The sequence below is a fragment of the Nannobrachium achirus genome (assembly GCF_963921795.1).
Source record: "Nannobrachium achirus genome assembly, chromosome: 9".
Taxonomy (NCBI): domain Eukaryota; kingdom Metazoa; phylum Chordata; class Actinopteri; order Myctophiformes; family Myctophidae; genus Nannobrachium; species Nannobrachium achirus.
Window position 1 is genome coordinate 41,979,239 of NC_137818.1, and position 25,350 is coordinate 42,004,588.

The 25,350-nt window shown below is 42.1% G+C and overlaps 1 protein-coding gene across 1 annotated transcript; it reads left to right on the forward strand.

The window, feature by feature from the left end:
* The first annotated feature begins 91 nt into the window (after nt 1-91).
* On the forward strand, nt 92-22,996 carry sdcbp2 (syndecan binding protein (syntenin) 2). The gene is made up of 9 exons (XM_080733696.1): nt 92-248; nt 8,283-8,334; nt 9,321-9,435; nt 13,438-13,538; nt 15,599-15,763; nt 16,468-16,643; nt 18,214-18,385; nt 18,846-18,937; nt 20,708-22,996. Exons 2-9 carry the CDS (start codon nt 8,284-8,286, stop codon nt 20,760-20,762), a joined length of 927 nt encoding a protein of 308 aa, XP_080589822.1. The 5' UTR covers nt 92-248; nt 8,283; the 3' UTR covers nt 20,763-22,996.
* Nucleotides 22,997-25,350: the final 2,354 nt, after the last annotated feature.

A 25,350-nucleotide genomic window follows, 5' to 3' on the forward strand; every position in this document is an offset into this window, starting at 1 on the left:
GCATATAATTTTCCATAGGGATTGCCTGACAACCAGTTCGCCAATCAAAGGGCAGCTGATCGTCCCTTCGGGCTATAGGATTGGAGTCCACATTCCTGGGCCAGTAAACCAGGGGTGACTTCACTTCAGAAATCCCCTTCGCATCATTGGCAGCCAGTAAAGACGAGGTGCGAGACAAGAGGAAGATAAATACAGAAGTAATCAAAGCGGGTTCACCATCTGAGATTTCGTGGGAATTATAACCAGAAGTAAGTAAATTAAGTATTTCATTGGACTTTGCAACCAAGGCATTAAAGGTGAGACGGTCTCGTTCGCTAACGTGGTACGAACGCAACGGTATCGAGCAGCAGCTACCTACCGTATGTGTGCTAGCATTGTAGCTAACGTTAGCTTCGTTGCTCCACTGCTGTGTTGTTGATGTTTGAGTCTGATTTATGAACAAAGAGGGGAAGTGTTGCTAATTTCCTGTTTAGTTGGGCACAGTTACAGTTAGCAACAACGTTTCAAGCTGAATTAATTGTGTGTTAGGCTAGCTGGCAAGGCTTCACTGGACATTACAAATTAACATTTATAATTTGCGATATGTTGATCCATCCAAGCTAACGTTCTCTTAGAGGCAATTATTATATATCACCACTATGGCCTCACTAATAGTGGGCTAACGGGAAACGAGCAACATTTACTCATCTGTGAAATGTACATAACACAATAAGTTGTAGGGAACGTTAACGCTAGGATCAAGCACTGGGCTTATCCACAGGGATATTACAGTTCCATTCCAGCGAAAGATAAGCTTGAATCAAACGAAAGCTGTTCGCAGTTATCTCTTTCAGCCAAGTGGGTGTGTGATGTCATAACGTCATTATATAATACATCTTAAAGGTGTGGACGCAACTTGACGAGTAAATTAATGTCTCTTATGATATAACTTGACTCACATTGTTGGTTACCACCAGAGCTAATTGTTGGTGTAGTACAGCTACGTCAGTGGATCTCAAAGTGGGGTCCAGGTACCCTCGGTGTTATTTTGTTGACCCCGGAATTCCAAATGGACCCTCACAGGTGTGTAACACTTGAGAGGTCCATTTGATTCCATTTTGTACACTCTTACGGGAGTCCTTGAAATGAAGAACTTTGAACCACTGGTGTACAGTAAATGGGGGTAGGGCAATTCGGAGCAGCTCCAGAGTAGACCACTGTTTCCTTGTCAGCCTCTTTCCATATTATCATCCCCCCTCCGGCCCTCCCTCGTTGTCCCGGTCCCTTTCCCAGTCATGTCAATAGACCGGAATAAGTTGCCTGGGGGACCACATTCTTCATGTATCTAACCAATTCGTTCAGGCTTGCCGAAGTTAGCCCCCTTCCATGGTCACTCCACCCTTGGTGAATACTGCTATGCTGATTCCAATGTAATGATGGATGGCCTAATGTGTTGATGGAAAATGTTTTGTGGTTGGATTTTTGCATCCCTGTTTATTCTGCCTTATGTGTCTCTTTCAATGCTGGATTTTCCCCTATGGAAATGTTGTGAGGGCAAGCTAATAGTCTAGTAGTGGTCCAAACTACCAGGAACTTGCAAAGGTGTGCCTCAGTCATGTCATTACAAGGCACGCAAACACATTTTCTTTCTGCTAACCTTTATATAAGTCTGGTTTGTGTCTCAATGAGGGACGCAAAGCAAACAAACACAGCTGAAAAGCAAACACAGGATGGTATTAAAGTGCCTCTCTGCTGGATGACACAATAGTGTATTTGTTTGTGAGGACTGAAAATACAAAGATGGAGTAGTAGCTCAAGTGACTGAGAGTCAGACCTCACAGTGATGTGATTATGGTCAGAGAGTGTCTCATTCATGTTGAGGATTCACTCCAGATTTTCGCCTACTAATGCAGTAATAAATGTGTACCCACAGTAGGGCTGTCACAATTATTACATAATCGTCTAATTGTGATTATTTGACATAATCGCGATTATTTTTCATAATTGTCATAATCGTTTCCTTGTTGAAAAATGTTCATATATATTTTTTTTAAAGTAAAAAATAGTGGAAATAGCAGATCTACAAGCTCACAACGCGTCGTAGCTTGTAGATCGGCTATTTCCACTATCAATGTTATTTTTTAAGTTTAAAGTTGTCAAATATGTCAGTAATTTCTTTAATTTTAGGTTATGTGTCATATCTGCCATGTGCAACTTCAAAGCCTACAAGCCAAACAGAAATGTAATTGTCAACGACAAAAACACAATTAAATCGTTAATCGCAATTATTTGAGTGACAATTAATCGTCACGTAAAATGTCATAATCGTGACAGCCCTAACCCACAGCCGCAATTCGATCTCTTGTACATGTGCAATGTTAACCCAATGCCATTTGCTGCTGTACTTTATTTGACTTTTTTTGAGGCATTTGTTGAGGTTGGCACAACCAAATGCCTTGTGCATAAGAGTTAGAATATGCATTGCTGTTGCAGGTCTGGAGAATTTGTAGAGTAATGGGAAGATAGAGATAATTGACAGTATAGTTGTGGACTGAGTGATCTGGCCAAGTGGACAATTATCTTTCTTGACCTGTCTCTCTCAACCAGTATAGTTAATTAGTTCTTAATGTCTGCTGACCTGTTGTTGTTTTTTACAGTCGTGAATATCATCAGTCAGCTGACTCAGTTTTATCTTCTTCTAGTCTGTTTTGGTTTTGTTTCGGTCCTCCTCCTCCTTTTTATTCATTCTTCCTGAGGATCAAAGAATCTTTAAATCTTCTTGTCTCGCAGTCGGTTATGGTTCTCATTGCCTTTCTTTTTCTCTTATTTTACTCTGTCTAATGTACATCGTCATAGTAAGCAATATCCTCTCATTGAGGCCACTTGACTTCCCATAAAGGAAGGCGAGTGTGACTGTGTAGCTTTCCTTGACTTCCCCTCAGTGATAGATCGATTGATTTAACTTAACCACTTAGGACAAGGCTGTTTGTTTCTCTGGGTCTCTCTCGACCTCTCTTGTCTCAGCTGCTCTTAGGACTTAGCAAAATCAGTCAACAAAACTGATGGTCTAGTTAGTAAGTAAAGACAGTTTAGAAAAATATCGTATAAAACACAGACTGTGATAAGAGAACAAAGCAAAACAAATGCATGCTGCTAACACATAGTAACGGGGAGTAATAACTGTGTGGCTTTCCTGTGGGTCTCGGATGTCAAGTTAATTCTTGCCAAAATATGGGATGGCAGTCAGAGGTTGGATCTGAAATTATGGATGTAGAATTCTTGGCCTTCTGCCTCAGGCCAAGGCAGCTGATGAGTAGCACTGCTGATCAGTAGCACTGGCAGCTGATCAGTCAAGTGGTTTGGGAGATTGTCCATGGATTACACAGACAGACAGACAGACAGACAGACAGACAGACAGACAGACAGACAGACAGACAGACAGACAGACAGACAGACAGACAGACAGACAGACAGACAGACAGACTTATTTCTAGACATCTTGCTTCATTCAGAGCCATGCTGTTAAAATTAAAAGTAGGATACATATACCTAGGCTACATATACCTACCTAGCACACCTGGCACAATAGCTCAGTTAAATTGACCAGGCATGCAAAGATGAGTCTCTGTTAGACTGCTTGCACGGAGCTACTCTAGTTTTATTTGCCTATCGCTTCTAATTGACTTAACTAGAAGCTCGGGCGGCCCAGCGTCTAGTCGGCGACCTGGCCAACTCGGGAACGATGTAAATAGGGAATGAATGCCCCGCCCTTTAACACTTGGGGAGCCAAACGCGTTCAGGGACGAGTTATGGCCACTAGATGTCACCCTGCCACAGGAAGTTATATCGTCGAGGGACGAGTCAACAAATAGTTAACTTTTCGAGACCGCAGCTTCCCTTTGCATGCCCTGAATCCATTACGTCACCCAGCCAGGGCAGGAAGCCCCCTGTCTCTCCCCACACGGAAGGATTTTACATGGCTTTAGATTCTACTTTGAAACATAAGAACGGCTTTATCTGAGAATGAGGTAAAAACAGCCCCATGGAGGCAGAGAGCTGATTGTTTTCACGGCGACACTTTACCGCGAATTTACCGCGATTTTTTTACCGCGAGTTTCGCGAGCGTTTGTAAACAAATGGAGTACCTCCTCAATCTTCTCTGGACACGCACGTGCACACGCACGAAGCTTGCGGGGCTCATCAAAACATAACGTAAGTCAATGGTGGCACCAGCAACAGCTATAAATGTTATAAACCTTGGCCGCCCATGTGTTAATGCAAACCCCATTATACCTGTTGTCATAGGACCCGTTTTGACCATCTGTTTGCCTGTGTCCATTTATGCCCATATATGGAGATATCTGTATCTGTCTGTCTGTCGGCGTCCATTTTATGTCCATATATGGAGATCACTGCAGATATAGTTCTGGGTCCATTTTATGCCCATATGCCCATATATGGAGATATCTGTCTATTTGCGTCCATTTTATGCCCATATATGGAGATCTCTGTATCTGTCTGTCTGTGTCCCTTTATGCCCGTATATGGAGATATCTGTTTATCTGCGTCCATTTTATGCCCATATATGAGATCTCTGTCGCTTTTTGTTTGTTTCTTCTTTAAGCAGAATACACAGCCTGCTTAAATCTGCATCATTCAAGTCATCCTCCCAGTCCCACGCTTTGTCGCTTGTCTTATGTTTGTCTTTGTCTCTTTTATTTTCTTTTTTGGAGCGGACCCCATGAATGCCCCACCCTTTAATGCAAACCCCAATATACCTGTTGTCATAGGACCCGTTTTGACCATCTGTTAGCCTTTGTCCCCACCCTTTAATGCAAACCCCAATATACCTGTTGTCATAGGACCCGTTTTGACCATCTGTTTGCCTTCTGTTAGCCTTTGTCCCCACCCTTTAATGCAAACCCCAATATACCTGTTGTCGTCTTATGTTTGTCTTTGTCTCTTTTATTTTCTTTTTTGGAGCGGACCCCATGAATGCCCCACCCTTTAATGCAAACCCCAATATACCTGTTGTCATAGGACCCGTTTTGACCATCTGTTAGCCTTTGTCCCCACCCTTTAATGCAAACCCCAATATACCTGTTGTCATAGGACCCGTTTTGACCATCTGTTTGCCTTCTGTTAGCCTTTGTCCCCACCCTTTAATGCAAACCCCAATATACCTGTTGTCATAGGACCCGTTTTGACCATCTGTTTGCCATTGTCCCCTTATGCCCATATATGGAGATCTCTGCACACACAGTACCGGTTGCGGAAAACTCTGATGTCAGACATCAGCTCCGCATTCGGGGATTAATTTTATGCCCATATCTGGAGAACGCGCGTGCCGGTGGGAAGAACGGTTCTCGAGATTCACATACATACATACACATTGACAGAGATTTTTTGTTGACTCCTGGCGTACGTGATGTCAGAGCCTTTTATGAAGTGATGTCACAATGAGTCAGCGATTGTGCCGATTTCCTCAGGAACAGCCTGATGTTAACAATCAGCTCCGCGTAAGGAGATTCCGAACGTTTCGCGCCGCTTCGGGAAAACCGCATGCCGAGTCGGGCCGAGGCCCGGCACTGCACTCCGCGCCGCAGCGGGGAACGCACGTGCCGAATCTGAAGCCGGTGGGACGAACGGTTCTCGAGATACGCGGATTACAAACAAACAGACAGAGATTTGTCGCATTTATAGATAGATTAGGTTGGTAGGGTAAGTGATATTTCTTTGTTAAAATAAGGGTTAAATAACTATATATTATTATAGTTATCATTGAAATAAAAATTATTTCAGGTTGGGATAGCAATTATATCAAATCATGAGAGAGGACTCCTACAGGATAAACAAGTGGAATTGGAAGTGAAATTAGAAGACAAAATTGGAACAGGAACAATATAAATTGGTTGAAAATGTTCAAACCACCTGAAAATGTATTTTGTGTTTATTTGTTAAGAGCTGGAGAGATTGGGGGGAGGGGACGCCTGTTATTTAACAAACAATCTATAGCAGGGGTCTTCAACAGGGGGTCCGCGGGGATACTGCAGGAGTCCTTGAAATTGTTGGGATCTCTATTTTTTTTAAAGAAAGAAAAATGTAATTTGTCTTTAAATATAAAACACATGATTCTGTCTCTTTTGAATAGCTTGTATACATGATTATTGTGCAATTGACAGATTGTTAGTGATAGATTGATAGTAAAGGCAATTTGTAAATGTATGGCCACATGTATTACATGCATGTTTAAAATAATAGCATGGATATATTAATCTATTATTTTAATAACATAGTATTGAATGTACGATAACATGGTATGTTTATACACAATTTCATAGTCACATAAATATACAAATTATGTTGTAGCCCCACCCCCACCCTACAAGGTAGGGGGTCCCTACTCCATCTCCCCATCAGTTTGGGGGTCCCTGGCCTGAAAGCATTGTTCTTCTATTTGTTCTGTGCATACGTTCGGGAACTTTGGGTGTTTGTTGTCCTTTGCTTGCTTGTTGTGTAGTAACATTATTGTAAGAATTTGGGAACACACAGGTACAGGTAGTACATAGATAATACTAGCTGTACTCTCAGCAGATGAGCTGAGCCTGATGCAAGACCTAATGTAGATGGCAGACTACATGACTACTTCATGTACATCCTAAGCAATCGATCACTGGCATTCATTATACTTGCTGTGGAGAGTGATGGCAAGTGTTGAGTTGAATTGAGCTTACTGAAGGTTAGGTATGCAGAGTGGGATGCAAAGCAAGGAATATTAACACATTCACCACCATGAACGTACAGTATATACTGTATTTACGTCAAGTCTAACTCTAATCTACCGCTTGAGCGCCAAGGACGCATATACTGTATATGACTGTCAAATGACTTTTCAGTGTTTTCAGTGATTCCAGGACTACAAATCCCAGAATACAACAGGAAATGATGTCATCCCCAAATTCTCTGCTCAGTCTGGCTCAATTTTATGAGATTCAGAAAAACCTATGTATCTCGTACCTTACCTAAAGGACTAAGTTGCACACAACAGTGACGGCAGACTGCTGGGCATTCGCTGGCGCTTTGGCATGGGATCAGCTTTGCCCAAAAAAATGCACAGATCTGGTTTGTTGTTTAAGTTGGTCAAAATGTGGCCATATTTTCCCAAATATGGAGATGACTGACGTCTGACATCATAGATGTCTGACGTCATAGACCACATGAGACTGACACAATATGTCCATATATGGGCATTCCCAGATATGGGCTTAATATTGATGACATCAGAGATCTCCATATATGGGCATAAAAGGGACAAGGACGTGTATTGATGACACCAGGAATATGATGTCATCAAGAAAGAGATCAGATCATGCTGACATGTGACGCCTCATTAGCTTTTAATGAGGTGTCATGCCTCAGTGTGACCTGTGACGGACGGACAGGATCTGAAGGTTTCATACTAAACATGCGACCTTCGGTCGCAATTACATATCCAGGCAGTTACTGAACCGATGACGACCTACAATAGTCACAAATGTTTGTCATTTCCTGCACACAAGTAGATGAAAGGTGAAGGTTACTTGCGACATTTTGAGGGTCTGAAACCCAGATAGAGAGACAAGGCAGAACAGAAGGGAAGTCAAATTGAAACTTGCATAACCTAGCTGCAGTGTTCATAACAGATGATGAACCTGAGGGCCGACAGACAGTGGAACCATAATGCATTCATGAGAATTCTGTTTCTCTGATCGATGTCCTTGTTTAAACTTTGTCATGTGGTGGTGGACCATATTTGTCAACACGGTTACATTGGTGCAGAAAAACAGCTTATGTCTTTTGACTGTGCAAGCCGGCATGGGCAACCAGAAAGGAATCATTTTATATGCAGTCAGTGTGGGCTGGATGGATGTTCCTTTCTTTATGTTCCACCTCCCTCTACTTGTCCTCCTCCTCTCCTCCTTCCAACAATCGTTCCTTCTCTTGTATACCTCCCACCACCACAGAGAAGAGGGATCACAGAGGATTAGGTGGAAAGACTTAATCGAATAGCAGCAATCTCATTAAGAGTTTTGGCAGTCTTGTAGAACCATCTAGTAGTGTTTGTTGGAGTCTCTCCTCCGACTGGGTTGTTATCTTTTAGAGACACGTTTTCTCTCTTCCTTTTGGTCGTAAACAACCGGCACACACACTCACACACCTTTCAAAATATTCTGACAAATACAAACACAACACAAGACACAATGCAATGCACAGATTGCACACCTAGTGCTTTTCATTGACGTAGTCTCCATCTCTCTTCCCAGGATGTCTCTGTATCCATCCCTAGAGGACCTGAAGGTGGACAAGGTAATGAAGGTAAGACTGACAGATTAAATCATTGGTGTGCTGGGTTAATCAGTGGTCAGAGCCCAATCTCTTTTTCTTTGTGTGTTTGTATGTAGGTGAGTTAGATAGTGAATACCCTGAAAGTAAGCCTGGGTGATTTCAATTCAAATCATGATTATTTGTTTTTTATTCATCCCTTTTTCACCACAATTTAGTTGTTATTATGCCAATGTATTTCTTCCCAGTCCACACACATTTCAGTGTAGTCACTGCTGTTGTATCCTACTGACTCACCTGCCAGTGAGGAACTCCCATCCCGGAGGACGTAGAGCCTTCGGCCTCCCCTGATCACAGACGCCTGACAAAGCCAGTTTTCACCACGGTGGACTTAACCACTGCGCCACCCGAGTGCCCATCACAATTATTTTGATATTTTCACTATTTCTGTACACTGCCATTCCATAACGATTTGTCCAGCCCTACCTGAAAGGTACCAGTCCTACACTGGTGTTCAGGGAACAAGGGCAACCAGATTTACATCACTTACCAGAACTTTACAGTACTAGTAGGAGATAAATAATAGGAGCCAGGATGTTATATATTTACATTATATATATCAAAGATGCTTTTTTTGGAATATGGTAGAGGAAGGAGGAAGGAGTTACTTAATCACTTAGCTGGTCCTCAGAGTACTGTATCTGCCTACAATTTGTAGTGCAGAGACTTACTGGGCTGTAGGTTTATATTCACAACTGCATGTCGTTGGTTTCAGGCGGAAAACCTGTATGTCCAAAACCGTTACTTTTGAGGAAATGGGGGAAACCTAACCACTTCCGACCTTGTCACTTGACTATAGGTGACATTTTTCAAAAACAGCATGTCATAGGACCTTTTAATTTCTTTCTTTAATAAAAAAAGAAAGAAAAGAAAAACATGAATAGTTGAAAAATTGACACTTCTCTGCCTGACAGCGACATATAGTTTCACCCCTGCTGCGATGTCTTTGCTGTCCACAGGCCCAGGCCCAATTTGCCGAGACCACCTCCACCATGCCAGCCATTGCTGAAGGAACTTACCAACCTGATGGAACCTACCAAACCATGCCTGACACCCTCAGCCAACAAGCATCAAGTGAGTCCCATGGCATTGAAAGAGAAGCAGGACAGCCCAAAAATAGACCTACGCCCCAGGCGTCCGGTTGTGTCTGATCTCCTTTGTCCTCTTCATCCTTCTCTCTCTTCTGCTCTCCATCCTCTTTTCTGATGCTCAGTGTTTTTTCCCCAATGTCTCTCCACGGGGGGTCTGTCCTGCTGAACCACTCTATTCTTGGGAAGAAAATGGCTAGTGGGTTCTGTTGCTCGGTTGTATGGAGGACAGATAAAAACGTGTGGAGTGAGAGGGCCGGGGGTGGACGGAGGTGGGTTACAGGGTCCAGGGCGGTTATGAAGGGAGGGAATAGACCCTTGTGTATAGGCTATTATCTCTCCTCTCGCTATCCCTACCTCCCATCCTCCCTACCTCCAACTCAGTCTCGCCTTTCCTGCATCCCTTTCATCTTATTTTCTAACCTCTAGGTTTAATATTTTCAGGGGTGTCTGTGAAAGTAGGCCGGGACACAACAGTTTGTTAAGCAAAGGGAATTTGGTGGAAGGAGAGAGAGAGGCGAGAAAAGTATCTGGCTAAAGAGAAGGGAGGGCACAGAGTGAGACAAAAGGGACTGCTACAAAAGATAAAAGGCAGGCAAAAGATGGGCATAGGGGCCCTCGAGGAGAGAGCAGAAATTCTTCTAATTTTCACTCACTCTCTGGTTTCTTTCTCTCTCTCTCTCTCTCAACCCACCCCTGCTTTTATTCCACCCTCCGCTGCCACTCATTGAGTGTCTTCGTCTAGTCGTGTGTTTGGATGCTAAGTCCTGTGGGCTTTTGGCCCTTTGTTTTGCTTAGCTAGCTAGCTAGCTATGAGTCACCATGGAGACTGGTTCTGGCAGCACTGCCGGGACAAGGGAGGACTGGGGGTGAGAATGTGAAGGAGGAGGTGGCAACCTAAAGGAAGAGAGGGAGGAGTGATAGACTCGAGGAGTTGGAGGGAGGGGGGTTGGTAGAGAAGACTGAGGGAGGAGTTTCCTCCCCCAGTTCTGAGGAAAGCAAGAGAGACAGGAAAGGAGGTAAAAAGTGGATGGCCTGACCAACAACACCACTGGATCGATGTTACAGCCCGCTAATGCTGTAAACTGTAGTGCCTGACTGCCCGTGTTCAGTGAATGTCTTTGTTCCCTAAAGTTGTCCCTATGTTTCCACTCAATCACCTTTCTCCTAGAGTTTATGGTTAAAGGAAATGTCCCAAGGCTCTTAGTATGGCTTTGATGGTCATGTCTCCGTTGTTGTGGGTTTTGTGCATAGAAAGGTTTATGACTCATGTGATGCTAGGTGATATAGGATGGAGAATCACCAGCAACACCGCACCTATCCCTCCAAAAAGCCAACATTTTCAGATTTTTTATTTTGTTTTGTTTTTTTCTATATTTAAGGCCCAACGTAGGAGGTTAGGATGAATCCTAGAGTAGACTTTACAATAACAATTACCTCTTCTTCACATTATCTTTTGATCAGTGTGGAATGTTTGGAATGGTTCCTCCAAGTGTGCTTGCTAATCCAGACAGTCCTTCTCATGATATACTACCAATCCAACTACTAGGTACAACTACATAATGATTATTTGTAGGGGTATCACCAGTATTTTCAGACAATACTTAAGTAGTACATATGGTAGGTGGACCACATACATATAATGTGTGTATTTGCGCTTGCATGTTTGTCTGTTTCTCACTCTATTCTTTGTTTTTTGTCCCCTACATCATAACCACCTTCCAACATGACATGTCCGCTCCTCAAATCAACATTAGTCAGGATGTGTGTTGTGCGGTACTAGCCACAATGCTAGGGGACTCCCAACCAGAAAACTGCAACAGTCATGCCATCATGCAAGCAGAAAAATACAGAAAGAAACATATTGGAAGAGAGAGACACAAATGGACACAGACATACAAAGAGGCTAACGGTGGCCTTTCCTGTCAGGCCCAGGAACTGAATGGCTGATGCCAGGAAAGTGTTACTGTACTGTAGCAGTGACACACAAGCTGCTTATTATCTCACCTCTGGAGAGCCTAGACTTGAGTCTGTCGTGATTTTTCTGTAATGGGCAGTGTGAATTCAATGAAGCATGGAAAGAATGAGATCAGTGATAAAGACTAGGTCTAGTTGAGATAACAGGTACGTACAATACACACCTTGATGGAGTGTTTGCTTACTGTATGCGTAATGCCTTTACACCTGTTAGATTCAAAGTCCAGCTTCCTACACAGGGAAAGCTAAACTGCTTTTTGAGTGTTCACCTTTTATAATAACTGGCTCTGATGTAAGCCCACAACACACCCTGAAGGCTCAGCTGTGTAAATTCCAAATGTTGTTATAGCGAAACAAACCACTGAAATTGTTTACCTGATTTTGAAAGCACTAGGATTTGACATGCGAATGCTTCCCTTCTTTGAGGGCGTCAGCTCAGTATGACTACTAGACCTGGCACAAAATAAGGAAGTGGGAGAGCAACCCAAAACACATTATATGGGGTCTAGAGACTATTTTCAATCTTAAGCTTTGTCAATTATGCTTCAGTTTGATTGTGTAGAAAACCTGTTTTGTCTGACTGGGACCACATATCAAGAGCTGCAACTATCAATTATTATTCTACTGATTACTTGTCAATTACTCAAAAGCAGTTTTTTTTTCAGTGAATCGACGTGGAAAAAGATTCTTGTCTGATTAACTTTTGCAGGCAGCCCTATTGAACTTCATGGTCTATTAATGCTACTGTATTTATAGACCGTGTCAAAATTGCATATTACCCCAGGCAAATAGGCCTAAATATGGGTCAACAAAATAAGAATCCATTGACATTGACACATGTCTAAAGAAGGCTGGCCCTTGCTGAAAAGGGGCATCATTATGAATAAAACACAGTCCAATGTTGTTAAGATAATATTTGTATGGCTCTAGCAGTGATTCCCAACCATTTTAATGTCAAGGACCCCCTGTTGAACATGCATTAGGCTACAGACCCCCATTTAATGGCATTTCTATCTCATACCCCAATTTATATTGTAAAATCAATGTTTATTTAACTCAGAGTGTGGTTCCATTTGTACACTCTCTGTGTTAAATATGGTTCCTAACTTTAGCTGGGGACCCCTAGAACTCCATCAAGGACCCCTGGGGGTCCCCGGACCCCACTTATGCAAAACAGAGTGACAGAGACGGACAAGAAGAGAGACCTGTCTGTGGCCTGTATGTAACTAAAGTGTGGGTAAATGCCGGGATAGGTATAACTGTAGATGAGGTATGGAGTCGGCGACACCTTCTTTATTTTTACACAAAATGTTCGGTGCGCGCCAACGTTCGGGTGTGGGCGCACGCTACAGGGGAACATTGACCCCAGACCTAGTTTATGCTATTTACTCGACTTGCCCGAGGAATGTATTGTTATTGTACAGCCCACATTAGTGAACTCATGGCAGTCAGACTGAGATCTAACAGTAGAAACTAAACACTAAACCAAGTGATGAGTTGAGTTCTGATTCATTGGTATTGATCATCATGTTGGACAGAACTATTTGAATAGAGCCAGAGTTGTTGTTTCATTCACTTTCTGTCTCTGTTTACACCTTCTTGCTTTTTGTGTCCTCCTTCTGGGTGGGTACGTTTATTTCACTTGGAATCAATAATACTTTGTATAGTAGTATTTTCTTTACGTTTGATAGTTATTCAAATGTTAAAAGGGTTTACACCTTTTTGGTCTATGTTTTACTGATCTCAAATGAAGACATGTATTAAATTGCTTTTAATGATCAAAATAAAACCACTACTACTACTAACTAAGACAAATAAAATGCCCAAATGTATCCATTCAGCTAAAAAGTCTCTTTCCCCCTCCATCTTTCTCTCTTCTCTGCTCTCTGTACCCTGATATCCACCTGTCTCTCCACACCTCCCACCTGCTCTTTCTCTTTTCCTTCTTCCCCTCTCAACGCCACCCTCCCTGGGCTCCTGTCTCTCCCAAACCCCCACTCCCTTCTCCCAGCCCTCTACCCTGACCTACAGGAACTGGGAGATTACATGGGCCTGAGCCTGAACAGTGATGAAGTCCAGAGGAACCTAGCTTTGGTACCTGTGGCTGACAATGTAAGTGTTAACACTCACACCTTTCTTGTTAATAAGTTACTTTGACGTTATTAAGTGACAAGCAACAGAGGCCCAAGAATCGAATCAGGTACTCAATGTCTGGCACCAAAGCCTATGTGCTATGCGCATTAACCACTCTTATCAGTGCCCCCAGCACTCTCACATGCAATATACTGTATGTCAAATGATCTGATAGTCGCTGTGCATGGAAGCATTCCTATAACCCATGATCTTCCCATGCTCCCCTTAGTTTTAGACCTTTCAAAATCTTACTTGATTACCACAAAACAAGAGTCAGGATGCCACTAAAGCCTCGATCAGAGTCGGGTCCGCAGTGGTGTAGTGCGGTGTAGTCTTTTTGAGTCATAAAACTACAACGTTAACGCTCAAAAAGACTACACCGCACTACACCGCGGTGGATAGCCTTCCACTGCGGACCCGACTCTGATCCAGGCTTTAGTTGCAGTTTAAAACTAGGGATGTGAATAACAATCTGGGCAGGCTGGCACACAGGCTAGTGATAAGCTATGATACCTAGCAGAAAGGATCACTGATTTGACAGCCAAGATGACAGCCAAAGATATTATGCCTTGATTCTATAGTGTTAAGAGGAAAGGCTTCCGTGAGCCTTGTTTTGTGAGGGCAGCGCATTTTGCCCTCATCTCAACTGCGGGAGGAAAAAAAAGATCTACACATCGATTATTGTCCACGACACGTCGACTCGCAAATAAGGAGTCGATTAACATCCCTATTTAAAACTGCAAGTCTGTTGCAATTTTAAACACTTTTTTTAAATTGTTTGCTTTTTGATGCTAAACCGTGATAACCCCGTGTGGTTCGAGCGATGAGCTGCTGATCGTGCAGAAGTGAGTGCCGTTTTCTTCCTAGAGGCCCACGTTACACACTGACTCATCACAAGCCTGGAGCTGTGTGTAGGAGGGTGTGAGCTCTCTGCTCACTTCCAACTGTGTGTGTGTGTGTGTGTGTGTGTGTGTGTGTGTGTGTGTGTGTGTGTGTGTGTGTGTGTGTGTGTGTGTGTGTGTGTGTGTGTGTGTGTGTGTGTGTGTGTGTGTGTGTGTGTGTGTGTGTGTGTGTGTGTGTGTGTGTGTGTGTGTGTGTGTGTGTGTGCGTGCGTGCGCATGACAAGGCTCTCTCTGTGCCCTTTCAACCATCTGGATTCTCTACTAAAGCAATGGTTGAATCATCTCCACCAAACACGTACAGAGAGAGAGACAGACACACACACACACACACACACACACACACACACACACAGGGACGTGCTGGGCCCCTGTTTCAGCCCGGGAAAAAGAGTTGTAGAGGCCCTCATTGCGCGCTATAGAGAGAGATCTCTCTCTATAGCGCTGCTGCTACTCAAAGATTTGTGACAAGTGACAAGCCAGTGGGCCAATTACATGAGTTATATTTCGTCGTTGTCGGGTGGAAACCTTGTATGTCCAAAACCGTTTGTTTTGTATTTATCATTCTAAAAATGATTTAAACTAGTGAAAACAGCCGATCTCGTGCGAGGCGTTGTGTGCTTGTAGATCTGCTGTTTTCACTACTTTTGTGCAAACAGTTTAATTTTTACTTTTGTGCAAACAGTTAAATGTTTTCCTAATGGCCGGCCTGGACCGGCCAGGAATGAAGCGGCCGTTCGCTTTTCCCAATGGCCATCACGTCCCTGCACACACACACACACACACACACACACACACACACACACACACACACACACACACACACACACACACACACACACACACACACACACACACACATTCCTTTTGATCAGCTGAATTTTAATGGAGCCTTACTATTTATTCTCTCTCTCTCTCTCTCTCTCTCTCTCTCTCTCTCTCTCTCTCTCTATGGAACCTCTTATGTTTTGGTTCTCCTCTCCCCCTCTCGTGTTTGATCCCACTTGAGTCACCTCTTTCTCAACCCACCTCTCTTTCTTTCTCACCTCCCCGCCTCCTCCTTTTGCTCTTTTTCTCCCTACTGCTTTAATCCTCCTGCATTTATTTACTCCCACCCTTTCTTCCCCTCCCTCTCCTCAGCAGGTAGCGGTGCCCTCCAGTTCAGCCTATGGGGGCATGGTGCGGCCCGTGACGGGGGCCGACGTTGGCATCAGGAGGGCTGAGATCCGCCCAGGGCTGCGGGAGGTCATCCTGTGCAAGGACCAAGACGGGAAGGTCGGGCTGCGGCTCAGAGCCATTGACAACGTGAGTCGACAGCAAAAAGAGCCCCCTTTGACAGAATGCCTATTTCACATCAATTATTCGGCACACATTTGAATTCCATCCCAAAACGTCTCACATGTCAAGTTTTGAAAGATTTATTGGAAAATGACAACCGGATGATGTTTGTCAGTGTTGTAACTAAAGGAACGAAAGCTTTTAACGTGTTATGGTTTAGTCTTGGTCGTCAATGTGTTTTGTTTGTGACTCCCAGCCTGCTTGGGAGTGGCATGAGTTAATTATTTAGTTTGTATCCGATTGCAGTAATGCAACAGATATCTTTTGAAATGAGCGGGATGAGTTGAGAAGACAAACCCCCCATTATTTGAAAGAAGAAGAATACTGTCTGTAGAATACTAGAGCATTAAACCATGAAAACAGCTAAATATCTCTTTATACCTCAAAGGTCAGCAATGCAGCATAGTTCATTCCCTGGATCCTGTTTTGTATCCTCCCCGCCGTTCTTCACTACCTCCTGCCAGCTTTCCAATATTTGTTTGTCTGTTTCATCTCTCCCTTTCCTTTCTGCTTTTCTCTTTCATCTGTTTTCTGTCCATTATCTTATCTGCCTCTTTCTGCTGTCTAATTTCTAAACTTTTATCTCTATTCTTCCTCCACCCTCCTGTGTATCCTCTATCTACTCCTAATGTTTTATCTTCATCCTCTTCTCTTATTATCTGCTATTCCAGGGAGTGTTTATCCAGCTGGTGCAGGCCAACTCCCCCGCCGCCCTGGCTGGCCTGCGTTTCGGGGACCAGGTCCTCCAGATTAATGGCCAGAATTGTGCTGGATGGAGCCTGGACAAGGCCCACAAGGCCCTGAAAGCGGCCTCTGAGACCCGCATTGAACTCATCGTCCGAGACAGGTGAGGTGGGACATTGCAGGGGGACATACTGTATGACACAGGTCATAGGAAATTATGGAAAGTCTTTCTAGAGCTGCTGAAATGAGTTCAGTGGTGCAAGTGATATGTATTTGTTAAAATAAGTGTTAAATAGCTCTATATTCTTTATAATCATTGCTATATAGTATTTTTCATGCGTCTTCAGGTGTCTCCAGGAGAGAGAACTCGTACAGAATACAGGATAAACAAGTTTGTGGGGTTCTCTCTCCTGTTTGGAGAAAATTGGTATTCCAACCTCAAAATATATTAAATGTTTATTAAAGAACTGGAGTGATGAGCAGACCCTGTTACTGAACCACCTTTAATTGTACCCATTGCTTTTTCTTTTCCACTGTCGAAAGATAACCTTTTCACATTACTGTGCACATGTAACATAACTTAAACATAAACTAATTCACCATTCAGGACACACGAACAGCACCTGCTGACAGACTTGCTAGCTCACTGGCAAGCTGAGCGTTGCCATGACTTTGCCTGTTTTTAAATATTCTTTTGACAAAAGGTAACATTTAACAGCATTTCATAACTTATTAGCAAACTTCATACAGAATACTGTACTGTGAGAAGCTCAAATTATTCTCCATTTGCGAATAAACATACTGAGATATCACAGGTACAAATGGAAATGACAATAAAGTAGGTATAAATTGTGTGTACAACCTTGAAATAATACTACAGAGTATAAATTAGGCTGTTGTATTGAAATTTGGTACTTGATGCTATCAAAGCAGTTTGGTAGATGCCATAAAGGACAAAGGTATTGTCTTTGGTACCCAGCCTGACTGTAACGATACTCTGTTTCTGGAAGGAATGGTGCCTGACAAAGTCCAGCAAAAGTTGAAACCTTGTTGCCCTAAATCACATTTACAAACAAGTCACATTAGCCATAATATCCCTAATGTTAATAACATGCACTGCAAACAAATAAACTAAGGATGGTAATAGGCATTTGAATGCATTTCTTGTCTATGAATGTACACTGGCTGGCCTCTGCTGAAAGTTGTTATATTTAAATGGTTAAAAACTTTGTCTTCTTTTGATTTAAAGAGTTTGTGTACAGTAGACCAGGTCAGGAACAAGAATGGAAGTTACTAAAGCATAGCAGACATTATTCAATATTTGTCTCCCTCTGCTGGTCATCTCTCCACTCTGACAGTGTTTGTGCTGCTTTGCAGAATGTTATTCTAAACTATACTATACATAAACTTCATTGAAAATATGGGTCTGTATGTTTTGACACACCGCGTCCGCGCCGCCTGCACGTCCGGTGTGTGTTCCCCTTTACACAAGTAATTGTCATTGTTTTCTATTCATTTCAATTTGTGTTGCACCATTTTCTTCAATCTACTTCAATCACATTTTCAGTAGAGGTACTTTCTGTAATTTTCCAGATTTCCTCCCGCTTTTCCTTCACACTTTAACAATGGGTGATACCAGCTGAACCCTCTCATACTGCCACAGTAAAGCCCCAATACCAGTTACACCTATTGACCTAAACATTTACATCTCCGTCCATCTCTAATCTGTCCAGGCCCTTCCAACGCACCATCACCATGCATAAAGACAGCTCAGGACATGTGGGCTTCATCTACAAGTCTGGCAAAATCACTTCGCTGGTCAAGGAAGGCTCTGCTGCCCGTAATGGCATGTTGACCGACCACTACATCTGTGAGATCAACGGCCAAAATGTCATCGGACTCAAGGTCAGCCCCTTTGTGTATAATTTATGCTTCATGTTGTTTCTCTTTTGGCATTGTTTTGGGTTATAATTAACTTGTAATATTACAACTTTCCAAGTCCATACAGAATAATAATAATAAATCTGTATTTTTGTTATTACTTGAATTTTACAAAAACATTATGCAAAAACCAAATCCCATCCTGCTCACAAAATGAAAATCGTGTCAAGCAAAGTGATGACACACACATCAGGCATATTTGTTCTGATTGTTCACTTGTGGTGTTAGGACTTTAAATTCTATAAAATTATGATATTATTATGATACTTTTGAAATGAGTGGTATTTAAGAGTAAAAGGTTTTGGGTAAGGACGCCAACATTGTCAGTAAATGTATTTATGTATACAAACGCATTTATTAGTTGATACAGCATAAACATAGTATATTTTGAGCTGCTATCAATTTTCTTTTTTTTTCCACCCAGGATTCTCAGATCAAGGACATTCTGACCACCTCTCCCACTACAATGACCATTACCATCATGCCCAAGTTCATCTATGAACACATGATAAAAAGGTGAGGCTACAGTTCGCATTGTGTCCAAGCTAGAGGGTAGCACGGGTCTGCCCGGAACCGAAGACCTGAGCATTAAACCGAACCGGGTCTGGCCCACAATATTGGTTTATTGACAGGTCGGATCGTTTTCAATTGCCATGGGTCTCGGTCAGTCCATTTGAAATGTATGGACCTGTGAGGACCTGGCGACCTTTCTTTCTTTCTTTTTTACACAAGCGATACCGTCGTACTTTGTTCTGCTTTTAAGTATATCCCATGCGTTGTCAGATGCTTCATTCAATTTGACGCGTTCCTTACATGTTGCATGTCCTGGTGCTGTAATCCTTTTGAATGAAATGCAGCCACACAATATAGAGCATTTAGGGTTAGGGTTCAGATCAGTGTTTGTTGTTTACTAGTCACACATGCAAAGCAGTGATGCATCTATTGCCTGTTATGGAGCACCAGGGGGCAAATTGACAGCTCTCGTATTTAAGTGGCACCAAATATCTGCATTGTGATTCCATCAATTGTGTACTGCACTTATAGAAATGGGGGTCATACTGGTGCTGAGTTTCAGTCCTAAAGGTGATAGCCTTTGCCTATGCCATAAAAAATAAAACATTTTGCTATGCCATAAAAACATTTTTTTTTTTGCTAACTCCTCATTTCAGGGATTTCGGATATAACTCTGGCTCCTTTATATCTTTACTAGGAGATTTAAAAGGCAATGAATTGAGCAAGGAAAAGAGCATTAAGCTAAGATTAAAAGGCAGAAAGGGAGATTTGAATTAGGCGGGGAATGTGAGTCTGAAAAGGTGGGTTATCACGGCAGATAAGAAGGAACGAGGGTAAGAGTGTCTGCTAAAAGCATAAAGGGCCATTTATTGTTACGTATGCTTGATTTCGTGTATGTTTTTGGTGAGAGAGTACGTACATGAAATGCGTCGACATGCATAGTTCCTCTACGTTATGTACGTGCCGACCCGCTCTCCGCTCCAATTCTGTTCCCGTTGGGGCCACGTGCCACATTGTGCCTCGCAGCACAGAACAGAATAGCTAAAAAGCACTATGGAGGTGGTTCTGTACACATGTGTAAACCGAAGCATTTAGCCAAAATATGTAGAACCACAGAATTTCTTGACCCGACGTGATGTTTGGTAATAAGTGGTAACAGCCGGGGTACAGATTTAACCACATGGAGCCGGTATCCTCTCGCTCCTGGAGTAATTATAACAAAAGAAAACACACCCATTCATATTGAACATAATTCCCAAGTATAAGTATATGAGCCGCTGAGCTAAATCAGCTGCACTGACTGAGTGCACTTGTCTCGCTGTTGGAGAAGAGGCTGTGTGTGTGTGAGAGGAGTCAACAGTCAAGGCGTCCTCTTCATGTGATTGCAAAGGACGTTCCTTTTTTCCCGTTTCTTGATAAAATATATATCTTATTGGGACACATAGTTTGAGAACCGCTGTCATCATAGAGCAGAGGAAAAGTAATTTTCCTCACTACTGCGCCTACGGTTGACAACGGTGGCGGTGGGTACTTCTTGCTGCGGACACATCTTGTACGTTCAGTTGGGAGCTGTACGTAAGGGTCCGTGTACGGACCTAAATCATACGGAGTATTACGTACTGGGAGAAAGACCGTACATAAAACGGATCAAACAGACCAAATCTCTCTCACCCTCCCTTTCTTGTATATTCCTGCGGTCCTTATGTACTACTATGTATGGTACTTGTACATTTCGATTGCAAGTTGGATGCTAATTTGCGGTGTGTCTACCAGGATGTCTACTGGCCTCCTGCGTTCAGCCATGGACCACTCCGTCCCTGAGGTGTGAGGACCAGGCAGATGTAGTGGAACAGCGCGCACACCTCAGTCAGGATATTTACAATCTACAGAGAAAGATCCTTCTCTTAACTCTCTCTCCATTTCCTTTCCTCCAGCCTTTCTCTCTGTCTGTCTGTCCTATTCCTGTTCTTTCCCTACTGTATCTGTCGTTCTCTCTCGTTCTTGAACTGAACCAATTCCTGCATCACAATCATTACTGTCGTCATCATTGCCTATTGCTAACATGATTCAAGATGCCTTTTTTCCCGATTTTTATGTTGTTCAGTATATGCCAGTTCCTTTTCTCCTCCTCTGTGTTCCACATGTCTAGTACTTTGTATACGTTAATCCCGTAGTCTAAGTTTTACATGCATTCTTTTTTGTCGCCTTGATATGCGACATTGAGGACAGTACATAACTTTGTTTCTTAAAAAGCCATGCACGCTACCATGAGTCCAGAGCTTCCTCCTGTTGTGGAGACAGATCACCGGCAAGTGACCTTTCACCTCTCTCGCATCAAAATGCTGTAAAGAGCCAGTGATTTCTAGTGGTCATTCATCAAACCTTGCCATAACTGTACAGAATATAGCTGTGCTCTGATTCCCTATACCCCTGACCCCCCCAGTCTTCAGACAACACATAGGAATAGTAAATGTCTCATGCATAGGAAATGTTCTTTGAATTCATCTTAGACTCTATCTTAGAGTTATTTCTGAAAAAACAAAGGCATGGTATTCATGCCTTGCATTGTTAAAGAATGTGGATTTAGATTTTAAAATCTCACAAAAAAAACATTTGGAGAAACCCAATGTTGTCCATTGATATTTGGCTTTGATGTAATTTACACATTTACAAGTCTGGCTTGGCCTACAAAACCTGCTGTAAAGTTTACTAAACAATCCTAAATATCCAAGCATTTCCATGCTTGGAGGCCTTGTGAAGATGGGGAAAAGAATAGCGTTGTAAAAACATTATTTTCTTCTGAGAGATGGAGATGTACAGTGTATGGTTCCACTACACCGTTTTTTTTCCCCTCCTCCGTTTCCAGTCCAAACAAGTGTTGTGATGGAGAGGGACTGCTTTTATTTGTGTTCATTTTTAGATTTGTATTAATTTTAGGGTACTGGGAACAATGTGTGCACATTTCAGGGAGGAGTGTAGGGAAACGGGGATAGCAGCTGATGCTAGAGTCGCCCTATGCAGCTGGGACTTGACGGCCCTGTTCACATACTCCCATAGCCTCCTGTTCCCTGTGGAGCTAAACGGATGCAGTGGGCACAGAGAAACTATCAGAAAGCCAGGCTGTGAGGCCCTTTTTTTTGGTTTAAAGGGTCCCGTCCACGCCAAGCACTATTAACTATATCATTGATCCCTGTTGTGGTTATAGTTGTGGTGTGGACTGTGCCATCCACTTGAGTTTATTATTTGTTAAACTATATAGTTCTAGTGCTTGGACTGGACGGCCGCTTAACCGCTTAAGCCCGATTTCATCGTACGACGGTGGCACGTGGCGAAAATAGCCGATCTATGAACTTGCATAAAGTAAATGGTCTATTTTCGAAAAACTGATTTAGGCTTTGGTTAAAATGTACTCAGATGTTTGAGGGAGGCAAGTGTGGAGGATTTTTGGACAGGGTCTTGTGCTGGGCGGACCCACTAAGTGCACTTTCCGCTACCTTTTTTTTAAGAGGTTGTCTTTCCTGTATCCATTTCAACAATGGTTGTTTTGTTTTCTGTTTTTGTTTTTTTTATTGGTTGCTTGTGGTGCCTATAGTGCAAATGAACGAGCTCAAGAAAATTGAACTTTGCGTTATATCTTTAGGAACATGCTTAAAATGTCATGTTCAAAATCGTCTGCGTGAATCGAAAAGCATTTTTACTGCCACGCAGTCTTCAGCCAATAAAGCCGCTCTCCGTTTGCTTCAGTGTTGTTAGAGGACGCGCCTCTAATCCGTTCCTTCTTCAATTGATGAGCACAGTGAGAAAGAGCTCAGCGCTGACAAGTGACTCTGTTTTAGTTTTTTGTGTTTCCATTTCTAATGTTATATAAAGTTTGTTACTTTTTAATGCTGTTCATGTGTGGATGCATGTATTTTTTTTTTCTTTTTCTAGAAATTGTAATCTGATAAAATGTCACAGTCACAGTTCTGTTAAAAAAATGCTAGAAAAATCTAAAAGTTTATATACGAATGTAACCGAGATAATTATTGTAAAACAAATAAACGGTCTTTCTGTTCACATTAACTTTACTTTGTTTTTCATGTTTCTTATAACATCGCCTGCATGTAGTGCGATGCAGGATCCATCTCGTGTTTTGTAGATTAATTTCAATGAGATCAAGTAATGGCAATTTTGTATATCCTGCATTCACGAATAGTGATTTTTAGTATTCGAATTATTCACCCTCAAAGTATTCGAATAGTCGAATATTCGACAGGACTGGCCAAACTTGTCAAATATTAAATAAGCAAGAGGCGTTGTGAGCATGTAGATCTGCTATTTTCACTATATTTATCTGTGGAACCGAGTCACATTAAATGTAATACCTACATTTCCAAGTGCTTGTCAGTGTGGGGGTCCCCAGTTCAAATATGTTTATTTTGGGGGTCATGGCCTAAAAAGGTTTGAGAACCCCTGGTATATAGAGCATTAACAAATTCATCCATCAGGGGCATTGACAACTCATTCTTCTGACTTCCTATCTAGCCAAGCTTTATAAACTATATATTTTTAAAGAGAAAACAAAAAAGTGAATATTCGACTTCGGTGAACAACGTCGAATAGTGACTTTGATATTCGAATATTTGGTGAATACCCTATCCTGCCCTATCCTTTTCTATGGATAATTTCAACAGACTCATGAAAGCAGCCCTGGTATAAAAAGGCTGATATGATTAGCGGAGTGCTGGTTGCCATGGCAGCCATGCCCTGTGATCGAGGGTGAATGGTAGCACAAGGATGCACATGAAGCTCTACTACAGGAGCGAATCAAAGCCCCTTAGTAAAATGATTTATTTGTAGATCAATGGGAGCGGTCTCTTCCCTGCTAGAGGTAATGATGACTCATTCATTCCCTCTGTCTGCTACACAGAATAGCAGGTCTCATCCCAAAGTGATAAACCTTTGAGTCCTTTAGGTCCCTTTTCACAGAAACTGAACAATATCAGGCAAGAGCCAACAGAGAAGAAGGACACATCCACAGAGGTCTTAAGATTCAGACACAAATGAAGCCAGCATTTTTCCTCCATGCTGTTTAATATAGACTTTTGGTTTTGTCTTTTATACAGTGTGGTGGGAGTGTGAATGGAGAAGTAACGATTGACACTAATGTTACTGTACACACTACTATTGCCATTAAAATAGCTCATTTTACATTATGTTAATAGATATATCTATCATGTCGATGAAATCCGCTGAATTTCTTTACAAGGCATTTGAAAGTGAGAGGGTGTCCTTCATGATAGGAAGTTACAAGACCAATTCTTTTTATAACCTTTTGTATAATGTACATTCTTAACACAATGAACGTGTAAATCTGACAGAATAAATAACGCTACACATTCAAATAGTCACAAAAAGATGTCGCCCCCACCAAAAGAAGAAAGAATTTCAGCATTGTGTTTATAAATCTATATATTCGCACTTCGCAGTATACGCATTATCTCAAACACAAAAGAATGTTACTGTTGTAAACCGACAGCATTTACACATATCACACTCAGACTTAAATTTAGCCTCAGAAGGAAATGAATTATGTTTAAGGGTTATGGCATAAACAATTACAAAAAAAAAGGACCAGCAAAAGGTCACATTTCTAACATTTTTTTTCGTGGACAATTGGGGAACACAAGCCATTGTCAAAATATACAATTACCCAGCAGTAGCAATCTTGTAATGTTGGTGAGCATTTTGTTGAAATTAAGTGCTGTGTTGTACTCAAAACTGACCATCTACTCTTGCAAATGGTCGATTACATAGGCCTGATTATCAATGCTTTACTGTAGATCAAATGATCAAATCAACATATTTCTTTAGTCTATCCTGAGACTGATTACACTTAAGCCTGTAAGTTGTAAGACAAAGTATAATTCAGGCTTTAGTTTAGCACAGGAATTCAAAATGACCTAATCAGGTTGTCTGTACATCAAATAGAACTGTGACAATAACACACTGTAAAACCAAAACACTAAATGTGACATTAAAGCAATGAAACACAGTTTTGTAGTAGTAACAATTACAGCATATTAGAGAACACTTATCTATAACGGGCAGAACACTGCCTGCAAACCTTAAATGAACTTGAGAAAATGAGCAAATAGCAATACACACTAAGCATGAGCATTGAATGCAGCCCTAGAATACACTATTGTGCATAGAGCTATTTATGGGGGCCAAGATGATTATTTCTGTTGGAAATAATAGGGAGAGGAGAATAGGTCCTTAATCTGTGTATGTAGGGTGATGATTGCATGAGCTGGGAGTTCCACTGACTTACGTTAAAGGACATGGCTTATTTGATTATCATTCACACAACTTTCATGATTATAATGATTTCATTACATGACAAGTTGACAACGCATTCATATTTGCAGTAACTC